Raw genomic sequence first — 14,594 nt, 5'->3', positions numbered from 1 at the left:
TGGCTGGACAGTGCCCAGGCAGAAAGGGACCTGGGGGTGCTGGTCAGCAGCAGGATGGACATGAGCCAGCAGTGTGCCCTGGGGGCCAAGAAGGCCAATGGCCCCTGGCCTGTGTCAGGAATGGTGTGGTCAGCCGGAGCAGGGAGGTCACTCTGCCCCTCTACTCAGCACTGGTGAGGCCACACCTCGAGTGCTGTGTCCAGTTCTGGCCCCTCAGCTCAGGGAGGACCTTGAGTCACTTGAGCACATCCAGAGGAGGCACCGAGGCTGGGGAGGGGCTGGGAACACAAACCCTGCGAGGAACGGCTGAGGGAGCTGGGCTTGTTCAGCCTGGAGAAGAGGAGACTCAGGGGTGGCCTTATCACTCCCTACAGCTCCCTGAAAGGTGGCTGTGCTCAGCTGGGGTTGGATCTTTCACCAGGCAGCACTGACAGAACCAGACTGGACAGTCTCAAGCTGCACCAAGGGAGATACAGGTTGGATATAAGGAAAAAGTTTTTCACAGAAGGAGTGATAAAGTACAGGAATGGTCTGCCCAGGAAGGTGGTGGAGTCACCATCCCTGGATGTGTTTAAAAAAAGACTGGATGTGTCACTTGGTTACTGCAATTAATGCAGACTCTGGGTGATGGTACAGTATTTAGGGAATTGATAATGCAGTTTTAAATCACCATACTATCTTTTGTGTATTAGTAATCGCCTGTACAATCTAATTTATTGTTGCTTGGTGTGAATTTATTGTTTTGCCACATGTTTTTTTTGCTTTTTATGTTGCCTTCACATTCAATGATGAGAGACACATGTTGTTAAAAAACAAAAGAAGGGGGATATGGCTCCTCAAGAATGTTTAAATAATGCAATATTTATACTAAGAATTTTGAAATGAAATGCAATCAAATTTAATCCCAGGTAGAGTGATACTGCTTTGAAGATTTACAAGTGCAGAGGGAATTTCTAAAAGTTTCTAGGTGAAGATCTTTACCTGAGTGTACAGTGATGAAGCCTAGCTGATTTACTAACCTAGGGAGAAGGTATGCAAGTGTTTTATCACCAACAGGTCTGCAATTACCTCCTCGTCTGAGCAAAAGGAATAAGGCTCAGAGGAAAGAAAAATTACTTAATTGCCATCCAGCCATGACATTGATCTCTGAAGATGTGTGATTTTACCCTCTGGGGAATGCCTGTGAGAAGAACATCATCAGCACCTGTTTGACTTGTGCAGCCCAGGCACAGAGCAGAGGGATGATTTAGGATTTCAGCAATGCCATTTCTTCTGGGAGGAGGTGAATCAAAGCTGCTCTCAAGGATACAACCCTTAGAAAGTTGCAGGTTTGATCTGAGTCATCTTCTACACTCCCCTGGGAGTCAGACTGCAGCCTACAGAGAATTCCAAGGAATTCCTGGAAACCTGAGGTGACATGATTCCTAACCAGGCTGACATGCCTCAGAGATCTGGGATGCTCCTGCTGGAAACTGGCACCTGTGGTGGCCCTGGGACCAGAACTGTCCCCTCTCTTCCCTGCTGACACCGCGTTTGTGTCCCCAGCTATGGATTCTCACATCCCCTCACCAGGACAATCCTTGCAAGTGCAAACACTCCATGATCCATGAGCTAAAGGGGCTTCTGGAGAGTTGGAGAGGGACTTTGGACAAGGGCATGGAGTGACAGGACAAGGGGGAATGGCTTCCCACTGCCAGAGGGTGGGTTCAGATTGGATATTGGGAAGAAATCCTTCCCTGTGAGGGTGCTGAGGCCCTGGCACAGGTTGCCCAGAGAGGCTGTGACTACTCCATCCCTGGAAGTGACAAGGACAGTTTGGATGACGTTTGGAGCAGCCTGGCCTAGTGAAAGGTGTCCCTGCTGGCAAAGGGACAGTTTGGGATCAGGTAAAAACAACCACAAGTGTTCCCAGGACTGAGGGGGAGCCCTGCTTCCACTGCATCACCAAGGGGATTGGCTGTAATTAAGGTGGGCTCCAAGTGCTGATAACCTGGCTGCAAGCAGCTGATTGCTGTCCTTCCCTTGGGCTGTGTGAGCCTGAACTGGAATGATGGAAATGGGAGTTCATGGCCCAGGGGTGCTCCCATGAGCCCAGGGGAGCTTTTGGCAATGATTCTGGAGCTCTTCCCAGGGTGGAAGTTGCAGCCTGAGACTTCACAGCACTGCCAGCATTCCAGTGCCACCAGCACTACCAGCATCCCTCTGCTGCTGGAGGGACAATGAACCCTGAAGGAATAGAAACAAGGAATGGTTGAAGCCTGTCAGGAGAGGGAAGGCAGTTGAAAAATGGGACACTGTCCTGGGCACAATTCTTTCTAATTAGGGGAAAATGAGGAGCCATTTACAGATGTTATAAACAGGTGCTATGGTGATTGGCTCTCACAAATGTTGAATGAATATTGTGTGTGTTATAATGTTAAAAGAAGCTCTTTTCAGATATGGAGTTTTTCTAATGTGAGTGTTGTGTTCATGCTGAATGCTGTAATGCTGATCTCTGACCGTTGTGGGGAGCTGAAGCCACAAGGAATGCACAAGCTCCGGGACGAAGGAGGAGCTGTGTCGGAGGAGTGGAAAATGTTTGAGTGTGGGGCTTGGCTTACCAGGGGTTGGCTTACCCAGAGTATATAAGGCCTGATACTGGGGTGGGCAGTGTGCCTGTGGCTGAGCACTCAACGCTGTTCCTTTTACATTATTATCTCTGTTGGTGTAGTTTAATAAACTTTTAAATGTTTAAGAAGTGTGGCGTCGTTTCTCTCAACAAAGAAAAAGACCCCTGCTTTGTAGGGGGAAAAAATCACGGTCAATAAGCGCGAGGCTGTGGAATTCTGATCGATCCGAAGTTGAAAAACCCCTTCTGACTGCCCTGTGATTCCATCGATTATTTGGGAAACAGCGGGCCAGGGCACGGAGAGAGCCAGCAGGATGGGAATGGGGAGCTCCTGGTGATCTGGGCACTTTCTCCTTCATGTTACTGACCTGGGAGGATCCGCTTTAGGACATGGATCCCAAAGGAGCCAGAGGTACCAGGAAGCACCGCTGATCTGCACAGACCCCCTGTGCCTGCTGCTCCCCACAGTGAACAGGTCAGTGCAATGTTTTCCTTCCTCCCTGCCCCACCTTCCTCTCCTCCAGCAGCTGCTCTGTTCCTGCCACCCTCTCCTGGTGACCCAGGTCCCCCCTCCTCTGCCCTGTGGTTCCCTTCTGTAACTTGACATTGAAATTGGCTGAAATAAAATTTCTAACACCATGGGAAGCATTCAGAAGCAGGAATTCTTTAACTGCACAGGACACACAGCAGGATCTCTCCTTGATCTGTGTGTGGTGAGACTTCACAGCAGGGGTTTATCCATTATAACCACACATAGGCATTAAAAAGTTTTTCTTAGCAATCACATAAATATCTTTTTTCCTAGAATTTATTTTTATGTATCAGCTTCCCACTGGAAGTACTTTTATGATCCTGGAGGATCATCCAGAGGGGTCTCTGGTGGTCATATTCACTGAGTGCTGCAATATTAAAGGTGACCTTGCCTTGAACTTTTCCCTTGGCCATGTGCCCTTGCTCCTTGTTACAGAACTTCCCCCAAAACCCCTGCAGGCCTCCTTATGTGTTTGTGCACTGGCTCCAGCCACATTTATCATCCTGTGAGCACCCTGGAGCTGGGCTTTCCTCCTCCCTCCTGGGTCCCAGAACCCCCTGGCCAGGAGGAGCAGAGACACTGCTGGGGTCCCAGGTGGAGCAGGGAGCAGTGGGGCTGTCAGGGGAAAACAAGCAGCCCTGGGTGGGTTCTGGGGTGTCAGAGCAGGCTGGGGGGGTCAGGAGAGGGTCAGAGGGGGTTGGAAGGGGTCTGGATGCTGGGAAATCCAGAGGAGAGCAGAGCCTGACAGGCCACACTCACAGTGGGGGAGCAGCTGCTGTCTGGGGAATCTGTTGGGTGGGATGGGGTGGGGGTGAGGTTAGGTCAGGAAGAGGGAGAGGGACCAGCTCAGTTGAGCGTCCTTGGGCCCAGGGCAGATTTTGGCAATGATCCCAAAGCTCTTCCCAGAACGAGAGTTACTTCTGACAAGCTCCCAGCTGCCTGACCAGCAGTGCCAGCATTCCAGTGCCACCCGCACCATCAGCATCCCTCTGCTGCTGGAGGGACAGTGACCCCTGAAGGAATAGAAACAAGGAATGTTAGAAACCTGTCAGGAGAGGGAAGGAGTAGAGAATGGGACATAGTGCGGGGAAGGAAGTTTCTCATCAGAAGGAAATGAGGAGACATTTGCAAAATATTTCATTTGGAACTTTTGACAAAAGTCACTTCCTCTGCAGCCGAAATACCCAAGATAAATACCTCTGAGGAAGTGGAATACTGACGTAGCCAAAAATGCAATTTCCGACTCCTACGTGACCCCACCCGATTCTTTGGGAAACAACAGCAGAACAGGGCAGAGAGAGGAGCCAGCAGGACGGGAATGGGGAGCTCCTGGTGATCTGGGCGCTTTCTCCTTCATGTTACTGACCTGGGAAGATCCACTTTAGGACATGGATCCCAAAGGAGCAAGAGGTACCAGGAAGCACCGCTGATCTGCACAGACCCCCTGTGCCTGCTGCTGCCCCACAGTGAACAGGTCAGTGCAATGTTTTCCTTCCTCCCTGCCCCACCTTCCTCTCCTCCAGCAGCTGCTCTGTTCCTGCCACCCTCTCCCGGTGACCGCAGTGCCCTCCCCAGGTCCCCCCTTCTCTGCCCTGTGCTTCCCTTCCACATCCCTCCCAACTCCCACCCTTTCCCCCTACACATCTCACTTCTCCCCACTGAATCCTTCCCACTGCAGGGAGCTGCTGAGGAGCTGCATGGTCCATCCCTGGATTCTCCAAGCACTGACTCCCTTCCACTCTGACCACAGCCAGGGACCACATCCCACTGCCTGCCCAGAGTCCATCCATGGAGGTGACCACCGTGTGCCCATCTCCTGCCTCACCCACTGAAGGGGACGATCTCTGTGAGATAAATGTCAGCAACGTGGCCATACACAGTGTGACACTGCTCATCTCCCTCTGTGGGCTGGCTGGGAACGGGGCTGTCCTCTGGTTCTACAGCCTGGATGTTGGTAACCACGACATCTTACACCTGGCTCTTGCCGACTTCCTCATCCTTCTTTTCACGGTCCCCTCCGCCCTCCTTTTCCTGGTGGAGGACCTGTCCTGCTCCATTATCATGCCCTTGATGTACCTGAACTTCCTTTACCAGCTGTCACAGCTCTCCTGCTTCTGGGGGCTGTTCCGGCTGATGCTCTCCAGCTATGTGGTCAATATTTTCGACCTGTGTGAACGCTACTTCATGTCCAGCATCTTCAATCGCCTGTGGTGGCTGGTGGATGGTGTCCAATACTGGGCCTTCTTTGCTCTCTTCACTCTCATGCCAACACTGACTTCCCTGTGCCCATCAGACGAGCAGGGACACTGCAGGGCAGCTCTCATCTCCATGTACGCCGTCATCCTGCTCCTCTTTGTTGCCCCCATGGTCGTTTCCCGTGCAATCGACATCATCAAGGCCAAACGTGGCTCCAGGAAGCAGCAACTCGAGACGCGAGACATCGTTGTCTTCATCATTGTGCTCTTCACTCTCCTCCTTGTCCTCTTCAATTTCCTGCAGCAACTCGATTACATCCTTGTGCCCACCCAGGTTGTTTCCCTGCTCAACTGCATCTACAGCAGCATCAAACCCTTCATCTACTTCGTGGCAGGGAGGTGCTGGAGTCCGTGGTCCAGGGAGTTCCTCTGGGTCTCCCGCCCGAGTATTTTCAGGAGAAGGAAGCAAACACTGCTGACAGTGATGATGCCCCCAGGGATACGGAGGTCTGAGCCTGTTGATCCCTTCCACTGCTCTGCTAAAGGACCTTGGCACGTCTTTCCTTGAGTCACCTGATGAATAAATATCCACAGCATCACCCTCCCTGTGCTGGTGCACTCCTGCAGGAGAAGGGAGCAGGGGCATTGCCAGGGGCAATGTGGGAGGGATGCTTTGCCATGGAGCACATTGGAGCATGGCTTTCCTCCTCCCTGCCCTGCCCACATGGCTCCAGGCAGTGCAGCTGGGCTCAGTGCTGTTCCCCAGCTCTATTCCCCATGGAATGACCCTCATTGCCTGGGCCCCAGGGAATGAACTCCATCTCCTTTGGCTACCCAGATGAGTTTCATGGTGATTTGAGGGATCTCCTGGCTGCAAAGTATGTAACACCCATCATGGGGTGGCGATGATTTTCCAAATCCCTGCAGGGCTGGTGCCTCTGGATGGCAGGATAGGGGTTGGGATTGAGAAGAATAATGTGTTTGTGTTTACAAAACAAGCTGTGGGTCTGCTTGTAAATAAAACTAGCACTTGAGATATAAAAGAAGCAGTGGGAAGGATTCCACTGATTGATGAATGAAAAAAAGCTCTTACAAACAAACTGTAGATTTGCTGATCAATGAAATTGGATATTGAAAGATGAAAGAAACCATGGGGAAAACCCATAAATTCCATAAGGATTAAGAATTAAAAGGCAGGGATATATATTAGTGGAGAGTCGTAGGTATCAGGGAAGTCTGATTAGGTTCAGAACATCTGATTAGTCTGATATTAGGTTCTGGGAATTCTGTACCTCTGAAGTACCACAGTCAATAGGGAAAGAGAGAGGGAACTGTGGCTGAGAAATTAGGATAAAAAGAGAGGCTGTGTCCTCCAAAAATCTGAGAGAGCCCAGGAGAATGCCCCATGGCCTCTCCCTTTATTCAAGTAAAATAAAATGACACTGTCTCCTTTTTGGACGTAAACCTCTGGTGTTTGTGGATTGGCTTTCCTGACCAACTGGGAACTCATGTCTGGGATATTTCCGCCATCCGGGGCGGTGGGCAGCAAGCAGAGCTGACGGCGCCTCACCAGTTTGGGTGATCAGCTCCCCTTGGTGCCGGCTGGTACTGGGTGATCGATTGGGTTCTCGAGACTGTCCAGGAGAGAGACGAGTGGCGGACCAGAGGGGTCTGTGGAGAGTCTGCCAGGAAGAACTGAAAATCTCAGCAGTGAGTAAAATGGGATCTTCAGAGAGCAAACCTGAGAAAGCACCAGTGGAGGGTAGCACAGGTAAAACAGGACACCCAGGGAGGGTAGCACAGGTAAATCAGGACACCCAGGGAGGGTAGCACAGGTAAAACAGGACACCCAGGGAGGGTAGCAGAGGTAAAACAGGGCACCCAGGGAGGGTAGCACAGGTAAAACAGGGCACCCATGGAGGGTAACACAGGTAAATCAGGACACCCATGGAGGGTAGCACAAGTAAATCAGGACACCCAGGTAGGGTAGCACAGGTAAAACAGGACACCCAGGGAGGGTAGCACGGGTAAAACAGGACACCCAGGGAGGGCAGCACAGGTAAAACAGGACACCCAGGGAGGGTTGCAGGGGTAAAGCCAGGAAGGGGCCCCGGCAAAAGGAATGATGGTCCCATAATATCCCTGGAGAGTGCCTTGTGGAGAATGCTGAAGTCTTGGCATAGATTATGCATTCATCCAGAGGTAACTATGGATATAATGGTAAAATATTGTTATTTTGTGTGGCCAGTGTGTAATTTGCCAAAGAGGTTTATATGGCCACCTGATGGAACAGATAGAATTTGTTTGAGTTGAATTTTGTGCAGGTATTTAGAGGAGAATTGGAAATGGATTGTTAGGGATGTCAGGGGCTCCCATTATATCAAGGACCCAAGAGCCTGGAGCCCTTGATAACTTTTAAAGTGGGTCCAGATTGAGAGGAGGTGTGTTTTCTGGCAGACACAGGGGCCTCTTGATCCACATTAAATTTCATACCTAAAGGGGGGAAATTATCAAAAAGATCACTGGTATTTTAAGGAGTGAGCGGAAAGGAGGAGCAAGTGCATTTTATTCAATCACTATTAGTAGATGTGGGGGGCAGGTTTAAAATGCATGAATTCCTATTTGTTTCTAATTGTGATTGTAATTTCCTGGGAAGGGATTTGATGGCTAAGGTGGGAATGCAAATTAGTAGTGAAAAAAATGACACAGAGACCAACACTGTGATATCTTTGTGTAAAATGTCTGAGAAGGCTTATGCTGAAATAAATCTGGAAGCGATGGCAGCCCCAGGGAAATACAGAAAATCAGACATAGAGCCTCTCCAAGTTACTTTGAAGCAACCAGGACAAGTGGTGTCTAAAAAGCAATACCCTCTTTCAAGGGAGGGAAAGAAGGGGTTACAGCCTGTTATTGAGTCCCTACTAAAGGCAGATCTTTTGGAGCTGTGTATGTCTTCCTATAACACCCCTCTCCAGCTGGTTAAGAAACCAGATGGAACCTAGAGAATGGTGCAGGATTTAAGAATAATAAATGAAATTCTCAAACCAAGGCATCCCACAATTCCAGATCCCTATACAATCTTGAATCAGATCCCTTCTTCACATCAGAATTATTCTGTACTGGATTTCAAGGATGCGTTCTGGGGGTGTCCGATTACAGAAGATAGTAAACAGTATTCTGCCTTTGAGTGGGAACAGGAGGAAGGAGGGAAAATGATAAAACAACAATTGACATGGACAGTACTCCCTCAGGGATATACTGAGTCGCTGGTTTTGTTTGTGCAAGCTTTGCAGAAAATATCAAGAGAGTTTACTCCACCCTCAGGAGTTAAGTTGTTGCAGTATGTGGATGATTTGGTCTTATCCAGGGGAACAGGAAATGTGGTTGAAGAGGCTACTGTAAAGCTGCTTAATTTTCTTGAAAAAAAAAAAAAAAGGACTTAGAGTGTCCAAAACAAGGCACAGTTGGTAGAAAGGAAGGTCAAATATTTGGGACACAGTCTGACTGGAGGGTTGCAGTGTATTGTTCCAGAAAGAATATAAGGAACTTTAGAAGTACCATTACCGCACACACACACAAAAAAAAGAGTTGTGACAGTTTTTAGGGTTTGTGGGGTACTGCAGAGTATGGATTGAGGATTTTCTGTTGTGGCCAGAACTTTATATGACTTTTTAACCCAAGACAGTCCTAATGTCGTGGTATGGACACCGGAAGGAGAGCAAAGCTTTAGAAAATTAAGACAAATTGGTAAATGCACCAGTTTTAGCCCTTCCAGACTCAGAAAAGGAATTTGAACTATATGTGGATGTTAAACAGAGTCATGCTAAAGGAATTTTGGTGCAAGAGCATGGGGGGACACCAAGACCTGTTGCCTATTTTTCTAAGCTGTTAGACCCAGAGGCTGGCCCCATTGCCTGCAGAACTGCGCAGCCACAGCTCTGATGGTGGCTGAGGCCCGAAAGCTGACAAGGGGAGGGTATCTGATTGTTGAAGTTTCACATCAGATTAAAGCTTTGTTAACTGAGAGAGCCTCTAGGTGGATGATGAGGGTTCAATTATTACAGTATGAATCTTGTTTAATGGAGCAGGAGGATTTAGAATTTGAAAGTGGGGAAGGGTTTGACCCAGCGTCCTGTTTGAACAGCCCTTAAGAGGGGGCCAGGAAGGAACCCATGAGTGCACTCAGGTGATAGATCTCCAGACCCGGGCTAGGGAAGATTTATGAGATACTTCCTGGCCTGAGGGAGAAAATAAAAAGGGAAACTGTGGAGAGGGCTTACAGCTGGTCTGTGAGCCAGAGAGACTTAATTGATAAGGTTTACTTCTGAAAGGAATTTTACAAAGGCCGTTGGTATGGAGACCAAGAAGAGAAGAAGGAGAAGATAAGCAAGAAAAAACCTGCAGCTGGAGAAAAGTATTTTTTGAAAAGTTTTGTGAAAAACAGAGGTGGAGATGGTTTTGCACCAATGAACATTATGTTTATCTGTTGTAACCAATGAATAAAGTGCAAACTTCGTAGAGTGTATAAAAGATAACCGGCTGATGTAATAAACAGATTTTAGCCTTCTGAGATGTAGTACGTCCTTTCGTATGTCGTGTCCGCCCCAACAGCAACAGGAAATTATTTACAGGATGCTCTATTGTGAATGGGAGACAATTGAAGGAAGGAGGGAGGTTACTGCCTGCCTGGTCAGCTCAGACAGCAGAGCTGTATGCGCTTGTGAGAGCCTGTGAGTTATACTGGGACAAGAGAGTGAATGTTTTTACTGATTCTAAATATGCATGTGGGGTGATACATGCATTTGGGAAACTGTGGGAAGAAAGAGGTTTATTAACCTGCAGGGGAAGGATGTTAGCTCATGAGAACTTAATCTCTCACCTATTGGAGGTGATGAACTTACCAAAAAGGGTGGCAATAATCCACATTAAGGGGCACCAGGCAGGGTGCTCGGAGGAGGCAATAGGAAACCGACTGGCTGATGAAGCAGCTCGGAAAGCTGCACTGTAGTCTCCAAGATCCTCCCTCTGTTCCCAGTAATTGCATCTTTGCTAGAGAAGCTGTCTTTTCCACCAGAGGAACTTGAGATAATTAAAAAGAGTGGGGCAGAGGACAGAGGAAATAATTGGTTTACAAGGGATGGTAAACAGAGGGTACCAAAAGCTCTGGCCTTAGTTGTTAAAACAACTTCATGAAGGAAACCACTGGGGCTCCTGAGGACTGGCAGAAGCCTTCCTCAAAATGTATGCTGCTTTGAGTCTTTTTACACTGGCAAAACGGGCTGTTGAGGGTTGTTTGATTTGTGCTAAAACAAATAACAGAGTTACAAAGAAATTTGCCAGGGGAGGGAGGCCTTGGGCTGTACGTCCCTTCCAGAGATGCCAGGTGGATTTTACTGAAATGCCCTGATTGGCAAGATTTAAATATCTTCTGGTAATAGTATGTCAGTTAACAGGCTGGCCAGAGGCATTTCCAGCCGTTTCAGCAACTACAGGATCAGTTGTTAAAGTATTTCTGGGAAAAATAAATCCAAGACGTGGGATTGTGGCAGCAGTAGACTCAGATAGGGGAACTCATTTTACAGGAAAAATTCTTCAAGGAGTTATGACTGCTTTAGGAATACATTGGAACCTCCATAACCCCTGGCACACCCAGATTTTGGGTCGGGTTGAAGGGATGAACAGAGAAATAAAGAAACACTTTCTGAGGCTGGTGATAGAAATTAAAATGCTGTGGATAGGGCTCCTGCTCCTGGCTTGGCAAGAATAAGGGCCAGACCCAGGGGAGATATTCAGTTATCTCCGTTTGAATTGATGTTTGGAATTCCTTACCCTTGTAATTCCCAGCCTAGTGGTGGGGTTGAGATAAGTGATGTGTGGGACACACTCCTAGGAAGGAATGTTCCTAGTTAGGGGGAAATGAGGAGCCATTCACAGATGTTATAAACAGGTGCTATGGTGATTGGCTCTCACAAATGTTGAATGAATATTATGTGTTATAATGATAAAAGCAGCTCTGTTCAGATGTGGAGTTTTTCTAATGTGAGTGTTTTGTTCATGCTGAATGTTGTAACGCTGATCTCTGACCATTGTGAGGAGCTGAAGCCACAAGGAATGCACAAGCTCCGGGACGAAGGAGGAGCTGTGTCGGAGGAGTGGAAAATGTTTGAGCGTGGGGCTTGGCTTACCAGGGGTTGGCTTACCCAGAGTGTATAAGGATTGATACTGGTGTGGGCAGTGTGCCCGTGGCTGTGCCTCTGTCTGGGGGTGAGCACCCAGAGCTGTTCCCTTTACCTTATTTTGACCCTTGTTGTAGTTTAATACACTTTTAAAAATTTTTAGAAATGAGGCGTCATTTCTTATGTAAAAAAAAAAGAGCACTTGGTTTGTAGAGGGAAAACAAATCAAGATCAATAAACTGAGGCTGTGGAATTCTGATGGATCCGAAGTTGTAAAACCACTCCTTACTTCCCTGTGACCACTCTGAGTCTTTGGGAAACAACAGCGGGACAGGGTACAGAGAGGAGCCAGCAGGACGGGAATGGGGAGCTCCTGGTGATCTGGGCACTTTCTCCTTCATGTTACTGACCTGGGAGGAGCCGCTTTAGGACATGGATCCCAAAGGAGCAAGAGGTACCAGGAAGCACCGCTGATCTGCACAGACCCCCTGTGCCTGCTGCTGCCCCACAGTGAACAGGTCAGTGCAATGTTTTCCTTCCTCCCTGCCCCACCTTCCTCTCCTCCAGCAGCTGCTCTGTTCCTGCCACCCTCTCCTGGTGACTGAAATGCCCTCCCCAGGTCTCCCCTCTTCTGCCCTGTGCTTCCCTTCCACATCCCCTGCAGAACATCCCAGCCCTCCCATTTCCCACTCTCACGCCACAATTTCCACTGCCCTTCTTCCCTGAACATCTCACTCCTTCCCACTGAATCCTTCCCACTGCAGGGAGCTGCTGAGGAGCTGCATGGTCCATCCCTGGATTCTCCAAGCACTGACTCCCATCCACTCTGACCACAGCCAGGGACCACATCCCACTGCCTGCCCAGTGTCCATCCATGGAGGTGACCACCGTGTCCCCATCTCCTGCCTCATCCACTGAAGGGGACGATCTCTGTGAGACAGATGGCACCAGCGTGGCCATACACAGTGTGACACTGCTCATCTGCCTCTGTGGGCTGTTTGGGAACGGGGCTGTCATCTGCCTCCTCAGCCTGAAAGCGCGTAACGCTATCATCTTCGACCTGGCTTTCATCGAGTTCCTCTTCCTTCTCTTCACGGTGCCCTCCACCATTCTTTTCCTGGTGGAGGATGTGTCCTGCACACCTATCATGCCCCTGACATATGTGAACTTCCTTTTCCAGCTGTCAGCGCTCTCCTACTTCTGGGGGCTGTACAGGATGACACACAGCAGCATTGTGGTCAATATGTACGACCTCTGCAAACTCTACTGCTGCTGTAAACTTCCTATGCGTCTGTGGTGGGTGTTGGACACTGTCCAATTCTGGGCCTTCTTTGCTCTCTTCACTCTCATTCCCACGCTGACTTCCCTGTGCCCATCACACGAACAGGAGCAGTGCCGGGCAGCTCTCATCTCCATATATGCCACCATCCTGCTCCTCTTTGCTGCTCCTGTGGTCATTTCCCGCACAATCGACTTCATCAAGGCCAAACGTGGCTCCCAGCAGCAGCAACACGAGACACGAGACAATGTTATCTTCATCATTGTGCTCTTCACTCTCCTCCTCGTCCTTTTCAATTTTCTGCAGGACCTTGGTTACATCTCTGTGCCCACCCAGGTTTTTTTCCTGATCAACTGCATCCACAGTAGCATCAAACCCTTCATCTACTTCTTGGTGGGGAGGTGCTGGAGTCCCTGCTCCATACGGTCCCTCCGGCTCTCCCTCCAGAGGGTCTTTGAGGAGAAGAAGGAAAAAAAAGCTGCCCGCAGAAATGATGCCCCCAGGGACACAGGGGTCTGAGCCTGTTGATCCCTTCCACTGCTCTGCTGAAGGAGCTTGGCACAGCTTTCCTGGAGTCACCTGATGAATAAATATCCACAGCATCACCCTCCCTGTGCTGGTGCACTCCTGCAGGAGAAGGGAGCAGGGGCATTGCCAGGGGCAATGTGGGAGGGATGCTTTGCCATGGAGCACATTGGAGCATGGCTTTCCTCCTCCCTACCCTGCCCACATGGCTCCAGGCAGTGCAGCTGGGCTCAGTGCTGTTCCCCAGCTCTATTCCCCATGGAATGACCCTCATTGCCTGGGCCCCAGGGAATGAACTCCATCTCCTTTGGCTACCCAGATGAGTTTCATGGTGATTTGAGGGATCTCCTGGCTGCAAAGTATGTAACACCCATCATGGGGTGGCGATGATTTTCCAAATCCCTGCAGGGCTGGTGCCTCTGGATGGCAGGATAGGGGTTGGGATTGAGAAGAATAATGTGTTTGTGTTTACAAAACAAGCTGTGGGTCTGCTTGTAAATAAAACTAGCACTTGAGATATAAAAGAAGCAGTGGGAAGGATTCCACTGATTGATGAATGAAAAAAAGCTCTTACAAACAAACTGTAGATTTGCTGATCAATGAAATTGGATATTGAAAGATGAAAGAAACCATGGGGAAAACCCATAAATTCCATAAGGATTAAGAATTAAAAGGCAGGGATATATATTAGTGGAGAGTCATAGGTATCAGGGAAGTGTGATTAGGTTCAGAACATCTGATTAGTCTGATATTAGGTTCTGGGAATTCTGTACCTCTGAAGTACCACAGTCAATAGGGAAAGAAAGAGGGAAATGTGGCTGAGAAATTAGGATAAAAAGGGAGGCTGTGTCCTCCAAAAATCTGAGAGAGCCCAGGGGAATGCCCCATGGCCTCTCCCTTTATTCAAGTAAAATAAAATGACACTGTCTCCTTTTTGGACGTAAACCTCTGGTGTTTGTGGATTGGCTTTCCTGACCAACTGGGAACTCATGTCTGGGATATTTCCGCCATCCGGGGCGGTGGGCAGCAAGCAGAGCTGACGGCGCCTCACCAGTTTGGGTGATCAGCTCCCCTTGGTGCCGGCTGGTACTGGGTGATCGATTGGGTTCTCGAGACTGTCCAGGAGAGAGACGAGTGGCGGACCAGAGGGGTCTGTGGAGAGTCTGCCAGGAAGAACTGAAAATCTCAGCAGTGAGTAAAATGGGATCTTCAGAGAGCAAACCTGAGAAAGCACCAGTGGAGGGTAGCACAGGTAAAACAGGACACCCAGGGAGGGTAG

General features: G+C 49.1%; 1 protein-coding gene across 6 annotated transcripts in view; it reads left to right on the top strand.

The window, feature by feature from the left end:
- Positions 1-14,594, top strand: part of LOC116997665 (mas-related G-protein coupled receptor member H-like) — a 33,926-nt gene extending 19,332 nt beyond the window's left edge. Inside the window, exons 2-5 of one of the 6 annotated variants that reach the window (XR_006163005.1) lie at positions 2,996-3,083; positions 4,316-4,614; positions 4,819-7,394; positions 14,568-14,594. Coding sequence is in view for 5 of the 6 variants with exons in the window: in XM_033062725.1 (XP_032918616.1) it covers positions 4,929-5,903 (975 nt within the window). In the remaining variant the exon portion in view is untranslated. Of the gene's footprint in view, positions 1-2,995; positions 3,084-4,315; positions 4,615-4,818; positions 9,906-11,940; positions 12,030-12,275; positions 14,184-14,567 lie in introns of those variants that run through there. The other 5 variants (XM_033062728.1, XM_033062727.1, XM_033062725.1 and 2 more) reach the window with 5 other exon arrangements.

The sequence above is a fragment of the Catharus ustulatus genome, chromosome 6 (assembly GCF_009819885.2).
Source record: "Catharus ustulatus isolate bCatUst1 chromosome 6, bCatUst1.pri.v2, whole genome shotgun sequence".
Lineage (NCBI taxonomy): Eukaryota > Metazoa > Chordata > Aves > Passeriformes > Turdidae > Catharus > Catharus ustulatus.
This window is presented reverse-complemented; position numbering and strand designations above follow the sequence as displayed.